The 22231-nt window shown below is 38.9% G+C and overlaps 2 protein-coding genes across 2 annotated transcripts in view; both read right to left on the bottom strand.

The window, feature by feature from the left end:
* Positions 1-1759: 1759 nt before the first annotated feature.
* LOC127357696 (homeodomain-interacting protein kinase 1-like) lies at positions 1760-5531 on the bottom strand. Its single transcript, XM_051390051.1, has 7 exons — positions 5457-5531; positions 5167-5348; positions 4834-4957; positions 4579-4698; positions 4331-4417; positions 3980-4167; positions 1760-3786 (listed from the first exon to the last, which is right to left on the bottom strand). Exons 1-7 carry the CDS (start codon positions 5514-5516, stop codon positions 3405-3407), a joined length of 1143 nt encoding a protein of 380 aa, XP_051246011.1. The 5' UTR covers positions 5517-5531; the 3' UTR covers positions 1760-3404.
* Positions 5532-13286: 7755 nt separating this feature from the next.
* csmd2 (CUB and Sushi multiple domains 2) overlaps positions 13287-22231 on the bottom strand; it is a 230075-nt gene continuing 221130 nt past the window's right edge. The window contains exons 70-72 of the mRNA XM_051389619.1: positions 20793-20925; positions 19995-20172; positions 13287-19433 (exon numbers count right to left, since the gene is read on the bottom strand). Coding sequence (XP_051245579.1) covers positions 20013-20172; positions 20793-20925 — 293 coding nt within the window. The 3' untranslated portion in view covers positions 13287-19433; positions 19995-20012. The remainder of the gene's footprint in view (positions 19434-19994; positions 20173-20792; positions 20926-22231) is intronic.

Raw genomic sequence — 22231 nt, 5'->3', positions numbered from 1 at the left:
TTTAGCCAAATCACTGACTCTTGATTTCCTGACATAACCTATTAATCATCACATCCCTAGAAATGTGGGATACGTCTTGCATTGAGCTGCATCTGGATTTGGGTTTAGTTTTCCTTATTTTTTTATTACTTCACTTTATACTGTATGATATCTTCTTTCACATGAAATCTGTATATAGTTATAGCTAGCACCATCAACAGGCAATATCCATGGATTTGCACTGAAACACTAAACGGTTTACAGAGAAAGAGTCAAAGATTATAATGGCATATACAAGGATGTTTGACCCTTCCTGACAGGCTTTATTTGGAATCACATGTGAATGCAGCATGTCAGTGTTACGTGACACACAAAGAGTGGCATACGTATCTAATTAATACCTGACACTTGTTGTTTACCACCTCCCACGTGGTAAAGAAGGTCGTAGGTAATCAGACATTTGTGTCATTAAAAGAACCAAAACTATTCAAGGATACATGGGTAGAAACAACTAGCTTCTCCTGACGTAAAATGTTCCAAAACTGCCGTAAAGATCAGCCACTTGAGATTGGCGCTATTAAAATGAGGGGGCAAAGTGCCTCGGTTGCTATAGCAACATGGCTTTGGAAACAGTCTTGTTTGCAGAGCTATTTTTCAATCCGGCAGTGAAGAGGGGCGTTGTGGTTTGTAGTGGTGCCTCCCTGTCGAGTGCTTATTACCTGACTGAATGAACAGGCCCCCGCATGTCAGAAATGTCACAAGGAGCAAAGCCTGCCGGGTCGGGGCTTTGTGTGACAGCAATGAACCCATTCAAAAGTTTCCTGTAATGTTCGACACATTCCTATGAGCATGTCTTGTAGGTCTGCAACTGCTGAACTACTGATGATTGTGATGCTTTTAACACTTTCAAGTGTAGAAAATTTAAGAAATATGGTGACTTGTTGCCTTCATGCATGTGTTAGAATGTCTATAACATATTGCAGCTGTTAAACGTTTGGCACATTGCTTATTTAAGAATATTCAAAACAGCATGATAAGCAGCAACTTTCTTTGGTATGTCAGAAGAAACAGTAAGATTCAACAGTAAATTCAGCTATTTGGCAGTTAATGTTACATTGTGATTATTAGCATTGGGATATCATTTATTTATGAATTCTAATGCACAAATGCATTAGTGTTGAACTTTTTTGATTAGACATTCCATATGTATTACCTATTAATCTGCAGATTATTTTCTAGGTTAAATGTCCATCACAATTTTCTTAGATTTTTCTACACTCATAAAGATGTTAGCTTACAACATTGTCAGATTAGGAAAAACACCTAATTCTCAGTTTTGAGAAGTTGGAACCATCTAATCTTTGTAATTTTTGGTTGAAAAATGACTCCAGTGATTAAGAAATCAACTCATCAATTAATAAAGTAATTGATTGAATGGATTCAGCTCTGATCTATTAACAAGCAACACTATCTTTCTTTCTGTGAGAAAAAATTCCTGTCTGTCTGAACACTGTTCATGTAGGGTTTTAAAGACACACTAAAAACCCCAAAATGTATGTCCCTTTCATATTCAAAACATGTTGAGAATAAAAATAATCATGCCATTGATTTGTGTGTGTGTGTATAAGCATGTATGCATATATACACAAAATTAATTTTGAATAAACCAAACTGATGCTATCTTTTGAACAACAATTTTAAGATAATTATGCACATTAGGATCAGAAGGGTTCACTTTAAAATTTTATTATAAAAAAAACACAGAAAAAATAAAGTTTGTGTGACCAGGCCTCAATCGAAATGGAATTGCAGTTACAGTCACAGGTTCCCTGTTAATGGCACTGCTTGCTTGTTGTCTTCTTACTGATGTGAGGTTCTAGAAGTCAACAGTCAGATTTTAAACACACTTGTGACTTGTTAGAGCAAAAGAAAAATATTGTACGTCCATTAATAATCTAGCTACAGTACATATCTACTCACCTCTCCTCCTGTCCTCTAAACACGCACACACACAGGTTCCTCTTTCTGTCATTATCTGACTTAAGATCAGAGGCTCTTTTGTATACCACACATTGTCATCATCAGCTGCAAAAGCTTTTGCCTTTCTTTTCAGTACTGACCAAGCCCGACTCTCGGTTTGGGTGCCTCTTGCAGGGCTTGGGCTATGGCGCTTAGCTAAGCGGCTCCTCAAATCAGGTAAAATGTGGGAAGTGTCGGTAGGACTGTGGCTAAGTTTACTTTTTTCCCCCGACTTGACTAAACCTGTGATTTGGGTTCTAGTGCTGGGATCATGGGTGCTGCTGCAGGTGGCTCTATCTGCACTGCTTTTTCTGACCCTCTTGCTCTCATGATCTGGCCTCTCATTGTAGTCAGAGTCTTCATCATGAGTCATTTTCCTCTTAACCCTTGGTGAGACGCAACTCTGGGTCTGTCTGCTGCTGCTTGAGGTGGATGCACCTTTATGTAGCCTCTTTCTGTCATCATCTGACTGTTCATAGCGGGCAGAGTTTGTTTCTTGATGCCCCACATCTTCACCGTCAGCATTCTTTCTTTTAATCCCTGACCCTATGCAACTTTGGCTCGGGCTGCGTTTGGAGGGACTGATGCTGTGGTGGGATGGCTGCAGGGGATGGCTCCTCACAGCGGGGCTAGCCTGGATGTAATTTGTAGAATCCTGGCTGCTGCTGGAGGTGGGTGGCCCTGCGTAGCTTTTTCTTTAATTTAATAAATAGAAGGTCACATTATTTATAAAATGACATCAAACTGAGCCTCTAAATTCTTATAATCTGCTCTGTAAACTGATTGATAATGATGTGACTGTTGTATGTGAGCATACCTGTGCCATTTAGCCTTTAGCCTTTTGGAAAGATGAGAAGTTTCATTCATATTCCCATCTCCATCATCACGCTTTCTTTTTTCCCCAGGACTTGACTAAATCCGTGATTTGGGTTCTAGTGCTGGGATCATGGGTGCTGCTGCAGGTGGCTCTATCTGCACTGCTTTTTCTGACCCTCTTGCTCTCATGACCTGGCCTCTCATTGTAGTCAGAGTCTTCATCATGAGTCATTTTCCTCTTAACCCTTGGTGAGATGCAACTCTGGGTCTGTCTGCTGCTGCTTGAGGTGGATGCACCTACATAGCTTTTACAGAGCCTCTTTCTGTCATCATCTGACTGTTCATAGCGGGCAGAGTTTGTTTCTTGAAGCCCCACATCTTCACTGTCTGGATTATTTCTTTTAATCCCTGACCCTATGCAACTTTGGCTCGGGCTGCGTTTGGAGGGACTGATGCTGTGGTGGGATGGCTGCGCGGGATGGCTCCTCACAGCGGTGCTAGCCTGGATGTAATTGGTAGAATCCTGGCTGCTGCTGGAGGTGGGTGGCCCTGCGTAGCTTTTTCTTTAATTTAATAAATAGAAGGTCACATTATTTATGAGCCTCTAAATTCTTATAATCTGCTCTGTAAACTGATTGATAATGATGTGACTGTTGTATGTGAGCATACCTGTGGCATTTAGACTTGACCCTTTTGGAAAGATGAGGTGTGTCATTCATATTCCCATCTTCATCATCAACCTTTTTTCTTTTTTTCCCTGACTTGACTAAACTCTTGGTTTGGGTTCTAGTGCCGGGATCTGGGTTGATGTAGTGGGCCTGACTCTGGCTGCTTCTCTTAGCAAGAGGAGGAGGAAGGTTCTGCTGAACAGCCCTGGAGGAGGTCTGCTGTAAAGACCCACTCAAAGCTTTCCCACTGTTAGAAGTCAGGGCCTGCTGAAAGGTGTCCATTATCTCAAAGCAGGACCTAACACTGCAAGACAATGAAATATTCTCAGCCAACGTCATCACCCATATGACGACAAAATACATATTTAGATAAAGAAAAATACGTCTTTGATGTCCTCTACATGGCATGTAGTTGGAATGTAGCTTTTGTGCAGCAGCAAAAGTGTAAATGGGACATTAATAGTAAAGATTGTTATGTAATTACAGTATAGACTTACTGGGAGCTGAGGGGGTACATGCTGACCATGTGGCACATGGTGGTGAACTGATGCTCCAGCACCTGACGGGGTGTAATCCGTTCAGTGGCATCGAGCTGAAGCATTCCTTTTACCATGTTCACAAACATCAGCAGATCAGTCATTTCTGCAACTTTATCTGCAGAAATCTCTGGGTGGATGACCCGGACCTGGAACATGAATAAACAACAACAAATATCAGGTCAGGACTATTATTAATCACCTCCAGGGGTGAATAAATCCCCCCCAGGAGAGTTCGGATTCTCTGTATGCTTCAGGAATACGTTCATTTTTTAAATATTTTTACTGCAAATGATCACAAAGAACACCTACATGCAGGAGGTCATCCAGAGAGCTCATCTTCAAGATCCTGGTCTCCACTGATGGAGTCCCCACCTCTCGTTGGAACTGTTGTGGTGTCTGCACAGATGAGTTTTTTTGTATGGGTTTGTAAGTAAAGTTGAAATGTGAAAAAGAAAGAGGAATACTTAAACCCATCAGCTGTCTGTGGGCATAAATATTTCTCACAGACACACACACACACACACACACACACACACAAAAAAAGTGGTGGTAGGTACCTTCAGTTTCCACAGACTGGTGCCCGAGTTGTAATCTCTTTGGAAAAAGCAGCAGGTCTTTTGTGCAAAAGTGAGCAGGTGGTCAGGTGGCTGACCTTGAGTCTCCACTATGTACCTGATCTGAAGATACAACACATCATCACATCACACTGGGAGTCCAGGTCAAGGGTAATTACAAGTAAATCAGATGACTCTGGTCATTTCAATAAATCATGAAATAAAATTCTTAATAAGGAAAACTCAAGTAGTACTTACCATATCATATTCACTATTGCCGGGGTAGAGTATAATGCCGAGGTACAAAGTAACAGCCACGCAGCCCAGGGACCACATGTCTATAGCTTCTGTGAACGGAAGACCCAAAAGAATCTCTGGGGACCTGGAGAGAAGACAACCAACCATTAAGACACTTTACATTATTTTATACAGGCCTCTGTATTACTCTCAACTTGGAGTACTTCTACTACAATTGCAGTAAAACTCATCAGAGTTTGAATGTGCAAGAACAGGATGTTTATCATTCTTAGTATAGCCACTCTATCAGCCACTAATACATCTTTGAGATCCAATATGGTTCCAGTTACTCACCTGTAGTGACGGGTCTGAATGTACGAGCCCACGCTGGCAGCTGATGTGTCGCAGGCCAGGCCGAAGTCAATCACCTTGAGTCTGTAAGGCTCCCTTACATGGTTCACCAACATTACGTTCTCCAACTTGAGGTCTGCATGTATTATCCCAACAGCCTTCAAGTGGTGGAGTGCGTTGGCGATCTGAAAGGGTATCAAAGTCATTCATTTAATAATAAGGTCAACAATATTCGATCAGCATTCATTTTTGAATTGTAAGGTAATGCAGAAATAAATTGCAGTAGCACATACCTGCTGGACAACAGGCCTAATCTCCTTTAGAAGGAGAGGCTGGAAATATCTTTCCTTCATGAAGTCAAAAAGACTTCTGTCCAGCGCCTCAAACTCTAGGCAAATATGTCCCCTGTCAGTGAAAACTTGGTACCATCGAACTAAGTTGCATTTGTCCGGGTCCAGCTTTCTCAGTTTCAACAGGGTGGACACCTGGGGATACAGGATTTTGTATTAATTTGACCCACGTTAACAGGTGATTGTATAATTCTAGGAATTTTTTAAAATACAATTGATGGAACTGCTTTACAACACTGTCACAAAGTCCAACTTTGATAGGTGCACCAAGTTTCTTTCCTACCTCTTCTTTTGCCTGCATGACAAAAAAGCCCTCATCTTTCATCATTTTGAGTGCTACCATCTTCATGTTGTCCATCCTCAGGCATTTTGCAACTTTGCCGAAGGTGCCCTGCCCCAGGAAAGACTGCACCAGGTAGCTGCAGCATTCGGAGGCGAGACAGCCTCCAATGACTACCTGGTCATCTCGGGCAGGTGGAGGGGACGACATCTTTGAAGGCAACAGAGGGTGTGACACCTGCTGCTGGGAGCTCAAAGCTGCCTAGGATGGATGAACACACAACTCAGACACAATATAACACATAACAACAATAATATTAATATTTCTATCACAGGATCACTGGCTTCTAAATGTGATAAGACACAACCAGTGAAGGCAAACACATAGTAAATAAAATCAATCAACAAACTAAGGATACAAACCAAGAGCGGTAGCTGAAGTCACCGGGATTTCTTCTTATGAGTTTCTCCTCAAAATATTATAAATAAATGTATTGCGAACAAGATCAGACAGATATAAGTCTGTTGAAGCTTCCGATTCAAAAGTATTCAATAGATAGTTGTTCAAAATCTCAAGTCTAACAAAAGTTGTGTCTTCACTCTCTGACCATACCAAACACACTGATTCCTCAGAGGTTGCTGCACTCTCAGAATGTTCAGAATTCTGTTCTATGTTTTGTTCGCCATTCTGTTCTATGACATGGCACTCTGAATTAACCTTAATGTAAAATAGATTGAATTATTATATTCATTTTACATGCAAAGATATTTGATTTAATATTTTGCCTAAAATAGAACAGTGCTTAAACAGAACATCTGCATTAAGTACTGACAGTCAACTCATTTTAAACAACTGATTTAGATATACATATACAGTAAGGTATTTGAAGGCCTCCATTATAACACAGTATTCAATTAAAAAGGCCTCCAGTTTAACATGATTATGGCTCATTAACTTGAGATTTACTCCTAACTGCATTCCATTGTACTTCTATTTACTGTCATAATTGGACACAGTAGAGAAACATTACAAAAAACATCCGCTCATCGATGTAATGACGCATATAAAGCAATACCCTGAGTAAAGATAAAAAGATAAACACAAAAAAGAAAAACTCTTGTGAAAGTGTGATCAGGAACAGCATCATCAACAAACAGGCTGTATTGGTATGACCCCATGTCCTTTAATAATAAGCAATTATAGCCTGTTGCAGCTCAGTTATATTAAAATGGCAAGAGCTGTCCCAAGTGATGATCCCATAAATACCCTGTTTGCATGTAAAGTCTCTAGTTCTCTATCATAAAAAGACCTCATAAAAATGATCATTTATAGATAGTATGGTGTAATACTAAAATATTAAATCTAAGTAAATATAGGGACATGGTACTTTAAACTGCATAACTCAGTACATTAAGCTGTTAACTCTACAATATTATCACCTTATAAAGTTATTATGGATAGCATGGTAGCGAGCAGTTGCCTATTTACATGTATTGCAGACACAGAGAAACACTGACAATCTTTGGAGGTCTGTTTCTGTATCTTACAAATTATAAATCCAATATTCACTGTTCTTTTTGCTTTGTTTTTGATCTCTATCTCTAGAAGAAAATGTATTTTAGTGTCATTGTAATTTCCACTGTGTTCAATAGCAAGTTAAGAACTGTCTATAATTGTGTACGTGTACAGTAGCTAGTCTTTTTGCTTAAAGTAGATGCCTGTTTTAGAGAGGGTAACAATTGCTTAACTGACATTGCAAAATTTGCTAATGAGTTCAACTTGACATGTGGAACGAAGTTGTAAATAAGGCGACATGGGCACAGTGGAAACAAGTTATGAAAACAACATTAACATATTAACACCAAACCTAAGTTAATACTGTACACTTGTTGCTTTACACATAAAGCAGTTATGGAGCAACATTAGCATTAACGTGGAGCTGGCTACCTGGCCAATTTAAGGTTGAGGGTAGAGTATTAATCATTTTACAACACAGGGTTGTATACTGAGATTAAGTTCTAGTTCCCTTTATGCTACTTACATAAATCAATAATATATGCAAAAATGACAAAAAGTAAATGGGTGAATAAATAATAGGTCCAATATTAACTTTCTTTTTATTCTGTTTTGGGTCTTAACCAGTTCCAGAGGGAAATATCCAGCTCTTTAGCTGCTAAATGCTCCACCATGTCCAGTGTACAGTGGGGGTTTTAGGAGCTTTTTTTTTTTGTTGCTGCTTACAAGCGGGACCAGCTGAAACCAAGGAGAGCAGAGCTGCAGATTCTAATTCTGTGTAGGCTCATCTCTGCGACCGACCCCTCGCTAACTGATAGTAGCATCCACATAGCACAATGGTATGCATGATCTGCCATCGCTGAATGTTGTACTTAAACATCACGGGAACTGTTTGGGATTAAGCTATGTATCCGTGTATGACTGCCTTTCATTTTCATAGCATAGACCCAATTTCCCTCCAGGGACTAATAAAGTCTATCTATCTTACATGAAAAAATATCTGTTCAAGTTTGTCATAACACATTCAGTGTGAAATAATCAAAATAAAAACATTTCACTCAGCTGCCTCATCAATAACTCTCTTACCCACTGATTTGACATGAATTGCCCTGATAATAACACAAATGTGCTAATGAATCAATTTGACAGTCACACATGGGAAGATGCTTGTTTCAAGTTGACTGAAAAGGAGGAGAGAAAGAGTGGGAGAGCGAGAGGAAAAATAAGAAATAGGGGAAGAGAGGAAGAGTTGATTCTAAGTCTGCTTCCACGTTTGTGCATCTCCCTTCTGATGAGCCTTGGTTATTATTATCCCATCATGCCACAGAGCCCTGACAGTTCCCTATTAGTTATTGTCCTATTGTTATGAGCCAAGAATGGTGGTAATTGGAGATTCACTGTTGATTGTTATCATGGAGCTAGGATTTTCTTTTTACTCATTCATTATTCAAGATAATGAGAAGTTTTCTCTCATTCTAAGGCTCACAAGCACATTAACAGTTGTTTTTTTCCTCAGCTTTCTTTCTTTATTAAACCTGCATTATTTGGAACAAAGAAGGGCTGAAGAGATTATTGTTATTGCCATTCTTTACCAGCACAAGTTTGCAGCTTCAGCAGGGTAATGATTGAAAACACACACAGATGTTTAGAATACATTTAGATCCGAATGGGAATTGGATTTAAAAAAAATGTCTCATATATAAGTTGATTATAATGTACCATCGTATTCTTATAAGCTCATGACAACTACAGAAATCCCAGATTAGAGAGCTTGGTCTGTAGAAACGCCAGCGATATTTACTCATAATTACAGTGAGTTAGCCTTCCCACGGTGCACTGACTCATAACTAAGCCAGCCCCCTGCTGACAAATTCAACTGACAGAGCAAATATATACTTCCTCTCATCAGTCAATCCCTTCATCCTTGGTCCAACGTCTTCTGGGACAGCAGAGGGTGGATTTTGCCTGATATTAGCCAAGGCCCAGGCCAGCACACTAGGGGGATTTGCGAGGGTAAACCTCCTGCTTTGATGTCTCTTCGAATATCCCGGCTTGACACAGTAAAACAAGGGCTAGCAGGAAATTGAGTGGACTGATCCAAAAGAGATGCCCCTTCTGACCTTGCTATCAACAAACACAGGGAAAGCAATTAAACGAGGGTAAAAATAGGGAAACAGATAGTAATATCATGTTAGTGCCCCAATTGTGTGTTCATTACAGAAAAGGGAATGTGTGCAGTGCAGGAAATGATCCATATCCACAACATATGTACAGAATTATCAGTGCAAAAGCAGTTGAAACAAGAAACAATACATTTGTATTTGTCTGTTTCAACACTGTATCATGCTGCTAAAGGAAGTAATGACTCAATCTATAATTTCTCAAAAAAACGACAAAGCCGCTGACAGGAATTCGAGTAAATAGTTCATATATATATATATATATATATATACACACACACACACACACACACACATATATATATATATATATATATATATATATACACACACTAAATTAAGACGGTGACTTGGTCCCAAATGATCTTCACAATGAATTGCACAATCTTGTTTTTCGGTGTGGCGTAATATGTTTCTCTTATTAAAAAAGCAACAATGGGAACATGGCTGCCGGACACCTGGGTAATTGGAGGAAGCTGTCGTCTCCGGCAAGACGGCGGAGTGTATGGCTGTCAGTGTGATGTGTCAGACTCAGCACAGCAATAAAAGTGACAAAGCTAATTGTCGTCTTGCATCTCCACGCTCAAAGAAACTCCCAAGACCTCTGAAAAGCTTTTTCGCTTCCATTCTTTCCTCAGTCAGAACTTCTCTCATTGATATTAAAAGGCCTGAGGGAGACATTTGGGTGGCACAGTAAAAAAAGGGCAGTAAAACTGATGTTGACGTTATGCTGGCTTCAGAATGCTGGCTGGTATAATATGGGTGACTCAGAATATAGTCAGGAAGAATTAGCATTCTATCACATCGACTCATGGGAGCCATGATACAGTAAGAACTTTGCAGAAGCAATGATGCACATAAAGAGAATCCTCAGTGAGCCAGACCAGCAAGGCACTTTCATTCCCAACTCAGAAACCCAAGAGTGGATCCTCACCACAGCACTTGAGCTCACAAATGACCTCATCATGAGGACAAAGCATTATACAGTGCAACTGAGAAGAATCAGATTTTAATCTGATGAGGAAGAAAACATAAGAGTTGGTAAAATGGCAGCATGTAGCATTTATCTGCCTGGAAATTAAATTAATGGCTTTTACAAAAATCCACATTGTCAGTCGGTGATAAAGTGGAGCGGTGGTTAAGTTAATACTGTGCATTGACTTAGGAAACATACACTGAGGCCATGTACAGTTTTTAAAGTCCAGTCTTGAGGATGGAGGGCTAACTGGCTGCTGTGAAGGAACACTCTTGCAGGTCAGGGCAACTTGACAGGGCTTGATTAATCACTGTGGGAAACCTGGTCGAGAACAGGAGTGACTAATGACCCATGTATGGCTGTTGATTTAATCAATCAAGAAAAGGCTCTAACCTTGCCAATGCTTGGGTGAGACATAGCTACACACTCAAGCACACATATACACACTCTTATTTGAACCAGCAGTAGTCGTTCAAATATTTTGTGTGATATGGAGTGCTCTACTTAAACCACAGTGTTTGTACTACTTTTTCACTGAAAGAACACTTCCTGCCTTTGTCATAAAAGTTGTTAAAAGTACCGTACTTGCTAAATGTAAAGGAGAAGGTATGAGAAAAAAATGATGTAAAGTGTTTTTAACATCTTCACAGGGTGTGACACTTCTGCATATGAGTCTAAAAGATTAGGGCATTTTCTCAGGAGGCTATTTGTACTTCTACTATAAAAAAAAAAAAAAAAAAAAAAAAAAAAAAAAAAAAAAAGAAAGGGCTGCAAGGCATTTTCTGCTGCCATTATCAACTTTGCTGCAGTGAAAATGAGAACTGAATGCAATTCTGGAGGCGTGCTTCTATGTCTATACTGTTACAATATACAATACATTAAATCACGAAATGCAGAGAAGCCCAAACTGTTTTATGGCTATAATGTTCAGATCAACAATGCATTATTTAGTCAGTTAACTGCTGAGATTTTGGGCTTTTAAAATCTCATCTTCTGTCTCCTGCTGTGTTTTGAAAAATTAACATTTTCAGTAGCTCAAACATTAACAGCAGTACTACCAGTTAGAGTCTGGTCTTCTTTCATATTGTCACTATAAAAGACAAACTAAAACATTTAGTTTTCTTGTACATAAACTTTTTTACTAATGTTTCTGTTCGATCAAGTAGGATAGCTTCCACCTTGGTTTCGTTACAGTCACTGCGTTAACATGCCCATTAATAATTTGACTATACCAAGATGAAGGCAATATCCGATTACTGTACCTGCTATGTAAACACTTTAACTAGGTTAGCTCAATTAAATCAAGGATGACATTGGAGAAATATAAACACATTAAGATTTCCATCACCTATCAATATTTTAAATCACTATGACATGCACTGGAATATGATTTGTTTTCCTCTTGATTGTGTGCCTGCACCGGGTGAGGTCACAGGTCACTGAGTGAAAAGGGAGTTTTTGTACATGGACTGATGAATGCTGGCAGAGGTAAAGGTAGTATATGCAATGTCACATAGAAAAACTCAACAGCTAACACAAACAATGTCACACCTGTCATTTCCCGTACTGAACAAATGATCTTGAATGGGCCTTGTTGCATAAGCTGTTCTTAAGTTCACATTTAGCCTGGTTATAACGCTGCTCTAAAGTGTTTACTGAGCAAAGATGTTTTAGCATCTTGCATGTGCAATTTCAGCATTATTGTTGCATTATGCTGTACTGTATATTGTATGTACAGGCGTCATTTTTTGTATTTTTATACTTAATAATAAAATAACTGGACTGAACTGATTTACATACCACTACATTGTAACCATTGCATTACACAAACAAAGGACCAGTGTGTGGGATTTATTGAAATCAATTGAATACGGCTTCCTTTCCAAACAACAAACTATGGCGGCTGTGAAAGGCCCTACTGGATCTAGAGCCACTGTTCGGTTTGTCCGTTCTGGGCTACCGTAGAAACATGGCAATTCACAGACGGATTCCGTAGAAGAGAATCCACTCCCTCTGTCGATAAAAACAGCTCATTTTAAGGTAACAAAAACACAATTATTATTTTCAGGTGATTATACACTAATGAAAACCTTTATCTATGAATATTATATTCCACTTCTGCCATTAGGTGCCCCTAAATGTTACACACTGGACCTTTAAGTATTGATAGGTTATACAATTAGTTATTAAATATTTATATCTACTAACTGCTAAGTGTAACTGTTATTGTTGGAGCTAACTGAACCAACTGACTGAAGAGTGAAACAGGTGCAGTAACAGGCCTGTTACACAGCAGACATTTTGACTTGTCATAGTAGGAAAAGCAAAGTAACATCATTAATGTTGTTCACTTACAGCATGATGGCTGTGTTCTGTTCAAGTGTTGCAGTAAACTATGACAGTAAGCCAGCATGCACATACATGATTAATTTGATTATTTATAGCACTGTGATTTTCTCACTGTAAAATATTAAAATCAAAGATCGGAGGCGGAGCGTCACAGTGTGCAAGTGTGCAGGTATTATGACATATAATATATATGTATATTTAATATGTGAGAACATCTGATGTGGAACTCAAACACATACAAACATACACTAATGCAAAAGACACAAAGCTTATATACTGTATGAAGAAATACTAAACTCTATCATAACAAGGAGAAGCAGATATCTTATCTAAATATGAGAAGCTACACCAGGAGCACTGATTATATACAATGGCATTGCTCATTACCCCCAGAGGCTAATTGTGAATAATTAGCTAATGGATTCCATGCTCGAGGCAATAAACATTCAATCAATAAATACCCTGATGGAAAGTAGGTTTTATATTTTATTCCAAAACCTTCAAAATAAGTTTCAAGTTCAAGAAAGTAGAATAAGCTTAGACACAATGCAAAGCATCATATACAGACGGATAAAATACATTTTATATATTGCAGACAAGCCATGGTGGGTCTTACATATGTACAGTATGTATGTAAACTTTTATGTACAATCTTTTTTACATATACAAAAAGCCTTGTTTCTATTTTTCTTTGTATATATTTATATATATATATATATATTTATATATAGAGATTTTTCATATACTCCCCACTAGCATTTGTACTACAATAATGAAAAAGAAAAACATTTACATATATGTCAATCCATTTTTTCTTTTTATATTACAAATGTATTTTCATAAAAATATATCTCTGTACAAAAAAAGTTTTTATTCGTTAACATGTCGTCTTTTCTTAGAGACACTTTCCCTCTATAGTTAACTCTCTGTAGTTACACACAGTCTGCTCAAGTCCACGTTTGTCCATTTCTTTACAGGTAACCCTTTTGGTGTACAGCAAGACATCGACACTGAATCTTTGTCTTTTACTGTTTTGTTGTTTTATTGAGGCGTTCAAGGGCCGTGTTGATCTTGTTTAGGCGCTATGGGGTGTCATGAGTTTTAGTCTCATTTAGAGGCTAGTTGAGAGATCTACTGGGTTGGCATGAAATAATGTTATGGAAAAGAAAAAAAAAACATGGGACCTTGTAATAACTTTGTCGCCATTAAAAATATACAGGAATATAAAGTCTGTGGTAATAAAAAGCAGCTCTCTGTAAATATTTTGCTATATTATACTCTAGATAAATTGGACATTCTGTTTTTATTCCAGGGATGACACATTGTGGCAGCACATTTTTCCACTGCTGCACACAAACAGAGGAGCAGTTGTGGGATAACAGATATTAACACAGTATAGATAGATAAATTCTGATGCACTCAGTGAAATGAAATACATTCAGTAGTTTTTCTGTATTAAATCCACTGATCTCATCCCAAATCATGGAACTACCAGTCCATTTTTTATCTCCATTTATAGAATAAAATCCATCTAAGCTCTGAACATCTCCTTTCCCTCTCCCCCATGCTTGCGCCAGCAGACACACTAAAATGGGCTGAATAGTGAAGGCAAATTGCACGGAATGGCCCTGAAAAACACAGCAATAAGTGTGGATGTCGTAGCCGTCAATATGCAGTGACAATGAAAGATGGGAGATTAGAAATGATAGCTGATGTAGAATATGTCACACCGCATGACTGATGGATTGCTTGCTTTTTCAATACACGTACACTGTGGCCTGTGCTGAAAAGTGAGAGCTCTAGTTGCAGAAAGAAATTGGGAAGCTTTTGGTCTACTCCCTGGCTGTGAGAAAATTCAGTGAACTCAATGGGAACTCAAAGAACATAGCTGTGGTGTGCTTCATTATAGAAGAGATGGTGAGCAGGAGAGGACTCAGAGCTGTGTCTGGCTGATAACAAAAATGAACCACGGATGAACAGAGTTTCTGTCTTAAAATATGCAAAGAGAACCAGGAAGTAGCCAGCTGCTATCAAGAAAGACTCTCTTCAAACTCTTATAACACGGCTCCATCCAGAACTCACTGATCTTCATTTTCATATAACTGTACTGAACTTTCTTTGAGAACTTTCAGGACTAACCCAGATGGGTTAAAAAGAAAAAAAAATTCTATAGATGTAGCGCCCATTAAGTAAAAGCTCCCATTTCTGCAAAATTCCCAGCATCAATTTTTTGAAAATGTCATGTTCCCCATTAAAAACTTTTCTAACTAGTGAAACTAAATGAAGCAACATGGCGAACAGATTTCTTCATTTTGTAATTTTGCCTAATTCTAATTTGGTTGAATGTATATAACTCTCTTTGGTTGAAAATGTAACTTTTTAAACTCTCAAAAAACACACATGACACAAACACTCAGCCAAACATGTAGGCAAGCACACAAATCCGAGACAATTGTCCTTGCACATAGAAATACAGTACTAATGAGCCCATGTCTCATTTAGGATTGGGGGGGAATTCTGATGTTATCTTATTAACAAGCTAAATTTTTTCCTGTAAGATCAAAACCAGTTTCTTCAGCAGGTGTGTATCTGTGTGTTGGGGCTTATACAGGCAGAGATGATAACAAGGACTTGATGGAAAACCAGAGCAAAGAGCTGTGAATTCATATCTGAGAGAAAAACAGTATAATCCACCCAATCTTAGTAAATTATGAAGTTTGGTTTTCTAAACACAAAAATGGAGCCACTTAAGCTGGTTTATCACATCATGGGGTTGTACCAAGGCACTATAATGAAGGTAAAGTGCTTATTGGAGACTGGAATAGGTAATAAAAACAAACATGTAAAAAGGTATGAGTCTGGCTCTTTAAAACCATTTCTGAATTTATTGAGACTGAGCCCTTATTTGTAAAAACAATCATAGTTGTGTGAGCTTATGCTTCTGTATTTTGTTTGTCCAAATCTACAGTCTAAATCTAGTCAAATAGAATCAGTTTCATCTAGGGAGCGGGGGCATCATGTTCTATTGCAATGGCTAATCACATTTGTTTGTTTAATACTCAACGCAGCTTAATAATGTGTTGCATAATGTGTGTTAAATGCTGCCATGGGAGGAATGAATGGAGGGGAAAAGACCACTTTAAAGTGGCCTTAAAAGAGACTAACTGGAATGTAATGAAGCTATTGACTGCTGAAATATTTGGAGCCATTTCAGAATAAAAATAAATGAAATGCACAATGCCACTGCCGCACAAAACTATGAGAACTGAGTACCACTGTCTTCAAGATAATGTGAGTGCAACTGCTCCTCTCCCCGTGAAATCTCCAGGGTAATTCAATCGTTTCCTTTTCCATCAATTCACGACCAGAGCAGGCAAGGGGCAATATTCTATCTGTACTGTTGAGATAAGTGAGAGCTTTAAAAGTAATAAAATTGTAAAAGCAATTACCGACCTACAGCGAAACTGATTGAAGGAACAATACAGTGATTGGTTTCAAAGGCCTGGATTTCTGAGGGAAATTATGTACTGTAGGTGATTTTAAAGACTTCATTAAAAATACCTGTTGGTATGAAGGTTGATTTTGACTGTGAAAGCCACAGCTGCATTTATATATCTAATGTATGATAATGTACCAAAACAAGTCCATGCAAGTCATTTCCCTCCTTAATTCTCACTAAAAAGAAGGATGTCAAAGAATACATGGTAAATCAAAGAAGTATGGATGTTTTAAACTGCTTCTTTTTGGATTCAAACGTTACATAATTTAGAATCTGTCCTGTCATAATGGCAAGATGAATTCAGGATTTGATATGGGTTTGACAGTGAAGCAAGCCTGAATTAAAGCAACATTATGGAACTTTCCTACCTTAAAATGACAGCTTTAAAATCCTTTTAATGCTACACTAAGCAAAGTTGGTGTTTACACTGGCAGCACAGGAGCTTTGGACCACAGGAAGGAGGACATTTTAAGAACTGGTGACAGGAGGGTGGTGCCGGTGTCTAACGTGACCAAACTGAACAGGTTCTATGGACATAGCAAATGACAGAGGCGAGGAGACAGAGGGGCCATTAGAGAGGGGTAAATCTCCAACTGGCTTTGTGACAGACGGCGATCGGGCCTTCTTGCTGTTGGACTACTCAGGAATATTAGTGGGGTTGCTATCTATTGTTTTGCTGCACTTGCTTGATGTTTGACTGTGCTATCAAAGTTGTCGACTTGCTAGTTTTTTAACTTAAATGATGTAATCTTATAAAATGCATGAGTACAGCTGTCCTTAGTTACGACAGTATTGCAACTGGGCGCGCCATATAAATACCAAATCTTACAAATTGCATGTAATGGTTCAGTTTGCTGCAGTGAAATTTGAGCACTATTCACCCCACTCAGCATCCACAGGATACACAGGTATGGGGATAGTAAGTGGTAAATAGCTGGGAGCAGGGTGTTTGAAATCCAGTAGGTTTCTGTCCTTGGACTCCACCGCACATGTACATTTTACACACACACACTCACACATTATAAGGGTCACAAAAGCATTAACGTTTGGAATTCTCTCTTCTCAACAGGCATGTCACAAGCCAATGTAGTCCTGCGGTTATCTCTGATGACAGTTCCCTCCTGTGTCGCACTTTCAAAACAATATTTTCTGTATATCACTCCCCAGTTGAGGCATAAACACTTTTTTCCATATCATATTTATCATTTCCAATTTAATGCATGGGAGTAATCAGCATGCCAGCAACTCCCCTGCTGTCAAGCCTTCTGCAACGTTTTTATGACGAGCGAACACAAAACAAAACAACCCTGCTCTCTTTTTTTTTCAAAAGGATGGAGCTGTCAGAAGTTAACTTGGAGGAAAAGACCTGAATGTAATCCAGAGGGGAACAGATCACTCATCCATTCTTCAGAGTGGAGCGCCTTCAGTTGCACATTTCGAGGGAGTTCAAACATGACCACACTTTGATCTTTGTTTTCCTGAGGCCAAGTGTAGGGAGCTCATACTGCATCTTGATCTCAGGGAAAATACAGTACGTACCACCTTTAAGACACAGAAGCATGTGAAGGTGGACCCGGGATCAGAAAGAAAGTCAAAGAGAATGTGCCACTTGTTGTTCTCTAACTGGATGCTACAGTTTTGTTCAGATTTTTAGAAATGAAGGACGGTAAAAAGGATGTGGTCCCGAGGTGTTTATATATCCATGGAAATATATTGTATCGCAGTTGTCATCCCTGCTTTGACCCAGCCAATGTCTTTTTCTCCTCAAGTGCCTCAGAGTGACAGTGGCAGGAAGGTCTTAACCGATGCTAATGCGAAGCAAATCTGACAGTATTGCCTCGTTTAACATTTTTATTTTGGTGCATCGGTTAGAGAGGTGGATTTGTCTATCCACACTTTCTTTTCAGTCTCTCCCACACACAAACATGTAGTGTAAGTGATCGCACATGAATCACTACAAACAAAGAGAAAGTAGATGGAAGTTGGAACTAGAGACTGATACTGGCTTCAGTTTTAATTTTCTCAGTGAATCTATACATTGTCAGTGTTTGTTTTATTGTGTGTCCAGAGCATCCATTATAGTGATAATCCTACACCCAATCCTCAGTATTTCTTCAGAATAAAATCAACTAAAATAAATGTGGGAAAAAAATTCTGTTGTGTGTTTGGTGGAATCTTTGTGGCTCAAACAGACAGGAGATATTTTGGGTAGATTGCAGATGCAGCCGCCACACAAATGCACACAGTCTCTCACTCACTCACATATACACATACATTCTCTCTACACCCTCACTAAGTGCTTTTTTCAGCAGCCCTAGCTACCTTTTAACCCCTGCTCTGGACACAGCTGCTTCAGCAAGCAGAATTTCCTCCCTGCTTCAAAAAAAAAAAAAAGGACTGAGTCAAGCTCAAAAAGTAATGATAGAATGTGTGTCTCCAACATGGCCTTCAAAACTTACTGAATTTTTAATTCATCCTCAACCAGAGACTCGGGCCCACTGATGAAACCTTTCAAAAGCCTCAGGAGCAGACGGTAAGGGAAAAACAGGGTTCCCAATTACTCATCACAGAAAGCAAGCAGCGTATAAAAAAAGAGAGCCAAAAAAAAAAAAAAAAGGCAAATGAGAGAAGAGTGAATCGAAACAGTCCAGACAATCTCTTTCTGTCTCACACCGGCCAACACGGGGCTGTCCACTATATAGTTCACTTGCACAGAGATCTCTGTTAGCTACAGGTCAATTTTCATGACTTAAAGTTGACCATAAAATTCCCTTTGGGTTTAGGCGGAGGGCGGTGAGTAAAGTCATCACAGCTTTGCTTCCAGCATCGCTCCTGCCGGCTGCAGTTTCAGGTGGAAGCTTTTCCTCGAAATATGGAAAAATGATTAAGAAACCATGTAAAGTTACAAAAAGCATTTTGTTGGTGGTGTTTGTTATAGTCCTTCTTGCCTTCACATGGTTTCTTTTTTTTTCTCTTCTCCAGCAGGACAGTTGCCACTGGAGATGTTTCTTGAATGTATGTCAGCGAATAAAATAATCCTTGTCTTGCCCTCTGCTCGAGGAACTATAGATGTCCTCTGTTGGCAGGCAGGCGAAGATGTGGTGCACTTCTCCTCCCCTAACTGAATCAAGAATGAATGTATGGATGTAAGGGGTGATGAGTGAGTAGGATAAAGGACGAGACAAGACACGGAAAGACAAGAGCAAGGAAAACAGTAATTAGAAAACAGAAAAGCAAGCAAAAGGAAAGATGGTTAAAGGGAAATAAAATAAAAAAATGGAAGCAATAACCGCAAGAATGGATATTAAGATGAGGGAAATCACAGGAGATAAGAGAAAAGCATTCATTTAATATTCTCACCAGTGTTCAAATAAAAAATACATATTCTATCTTTTTCAATAAAGAATAAACAAACCAAATGAAATTCATTAATATGAGAGATACAGATCAAAGGAAATGCAGCAGAAAAATTCAATCACAGATTTTTCTATCCTCAGAAAATTCTAGAGGGATTGTGTAAAAGGTTTAAGGAAGCTGGATGCTGAGGATCTGTGTCTTGTTGCTTCAGCAGTTTTGATGCCTTAGATGTGTAATTAGCTCTAGCAAGCCACAAGGCGATAAGTTCATCTATTTTAAGAGAAATGTGGTCCAGATGATCTACCTGGTGGTGTTTGAGTCTTACCTGTGGAGGAAGCAGTTGCTATACAGCTGTGCACACTGTGCTGACTGTGAACTCTGTCTCATTGGCCATGATGTCAGTAGGCTGAATGTTGCGGTCATACATCGGGTTCTCGAACGTAGCTCGTCCATTAGTGTTCTCATGGCCCACGTAACCATTGAAAGGGACTTTGGGTCTTCTTCTGAAAGGGGAAAAATCAATATAAAACACAATACATTTTAAGATTCATTGATAAGTTGTTGTCTGTAAAATCTATGTAAATTGTGAAAAACATTTCAAAGTTCTAGATTTGTCTAACAGTACAATGGTATAGGTATAAAATCTAATTAGAAGCTGGAACTAGCAAATGTTGATTGAATTATCATTATTTTGCCAACTCATTTTCATTGAGTCAACAAAATGACAAATTGACTGATTGTTTCAATATGAAATTGCTCACTCACTCATCACTCACTGTATCAAGCAGACTACTACTTAACTGTGTCTCACTGTTATGAACTAATTAGTTTTCTAGGCAGGGAGGGGTGTTTTCTCTTCATATTTCAGATGATGATTTTCTCATTTTGAGGGCAACGTATGCCTTAGTGGATTGAAAATGTTGGAAGGTGAATGCAAATGTATCTTTCAAGAAAAATCCAGCAAGATTCTTATCTGAAAACAGTTAACTTTGCAGAGGCTGGGTAAACCTTGACTAAAAATGTTTCCAACTGAGACAGGATTTGTTTTGTAAATATTAATAATGTTATAATGTTGCTTGCAGATGTTGGGTATTGTGAAATATATCAATGGTGTGAACCTTACCTGTGTTTGTAGAGGTACAGAGCAAAGCCAGCAATGATCATGGCTATAAAAGGCACTAGGATGGCTGCCGCCACTGAACTGCTGTTGGACGCAAAGTTGTAGCCTGGGTTTTCACTGCCGGGATCTAAACTCTCTGGAGGAAGAAGAAATTAGACATTGAGCCCTTGCATTAGCCTCACGTCAGTATAATATGATTTCAGCAGCAGACAATATAATCAAATCCCATAAACAACACAATTAAAAGAAACAAAATGGAGAATATCACCTTATGTCAAGAACTAGTGATAAAGGTTTAAGGCAAATAAACGATGAAATATGAAATAAGAAATTATAATGGCTAAGGGTGGGCTGACAGGAAGGCTCCAATCATAGAGTGAGCACACAAGTGACTTTTATTTTTTTGGCAATACTTTATTTTCATTTTCCACCCCTGGTAATGTCAAATTCTATTATCCTAACAATGACTCTTAATTACTGACATCAAAGGCCGACAGCTATTAAGTCATTTTAGATTCACTCTGTAATTTATGGAGGTGCGTGTCTGCAACAGCAACAGTGGAGGAGTGGCAGCCCACCTGTTTGCTGCAGAATGCCAAAAAAGCTCCAATAAAGGACAAGTGACAAACAAGAAGGAATTCAATTAGTGGGTTCTGTGGTGTTTGCCAATCAACCTCCTGCTGCATGAGCATGAGCACACAAACAGATGCACAAACACACTCACACAGGCAAACCACACTCGCAGTTACGTCGCCGCTGAGTTAAAACAAAAACACCTCAACAAATTGAGCAGGATAGTTTCCAAAAAGTCCAACCCGCTTCCCAGACTCATATCTGTTCCTCTCATACACACTTAAACACACATACACATGAGTGCCCTGGCACCAGCCCCAGTCCTCTGTATTAATAAAGAACTGTTTGCTCAATCAGTGTGCTGTGGTAGGGTGGTGGAGGGGGTGTGTGTGTGTGTGTGTGTGTGTGTGTGTGTGTGTGTGTGTGTGGGTGTTTGGGTGGGGGGTGGGGGATTCTGCACCTGCTGTTCAAGCACCTCTCTCATTAGAGCAGATTTTCACATCCACTTTTACTGTGTTCCCACAACTTTCTGCGTGCGTACACATACTTAATCTGCGTTAACACCAATTCCAAATTGGTCATTTTCTAATTTCTGCTGATATCTGATCTGGTTTTGTAACTAACCTTCTGTTCTTCAGTTTATCCTGCAGCCAATATGGAAGAAACTGCGATCTGGGCTTTATCTTATAATAATGCTAAAATGCTTTTTAATATCTGCTTAACTGGATTACATATAAGATCTGTGTCACATATGGAATAGGGAATAAAACATCTGAATGCATTTTGGCTTCATGACAGTTTTTCCTTTCATATATAGCATCCCCAACCTGGCTAAGACTGTCAAGGCATTTTTTAATAAACCACCACTG

Source organism: Dicentrarchus labrax, unplaced genomic scaffold (assembly GCF_905237075.1).
Source record: "Dicentrarchus labrax unplaced genomic scaffold, dlabrax2021, whole genome shotgun sequence".
Classification (NCBI taxonomy): domain Eukaryota; kingdom Metazoa; phylum Chordata; class Actinopteri; family Moronidae; genus Dicentrarchus; species Dicentrarchus labrax.
This window is presented reverse-complemented; position numbering and strand designations above follow the sequence as displayed.

What these genes read in the sequence shown, in the direction of transcription:
- LOC127357696 (XM_051390051.1), bottom strand. Translation starts at nt 5,516, where the DNA reads ATGAAGGAAAGATATTTCCAGCCTCTCCTTCTAAAGGAGATTAGGCCT. An exon ending in ATTCAGACCCGTCACTACAG is followed by an intron (nt 4,958 to 5,166) that starts GTGAGTAACTGG and finishes TCTTCTCTCCAG; the next exon opens with GTCCCCAGAGATTCTTTTGG. An exon ending in CCAGTCTGTGGAAACTGAAG is followed by an intron (nt 4,418 to 4,578) that starts GTACCTACCACC and finishes TCATCTGTGCAG; the next exon opens with ACACCACAACAGTTCCAACG.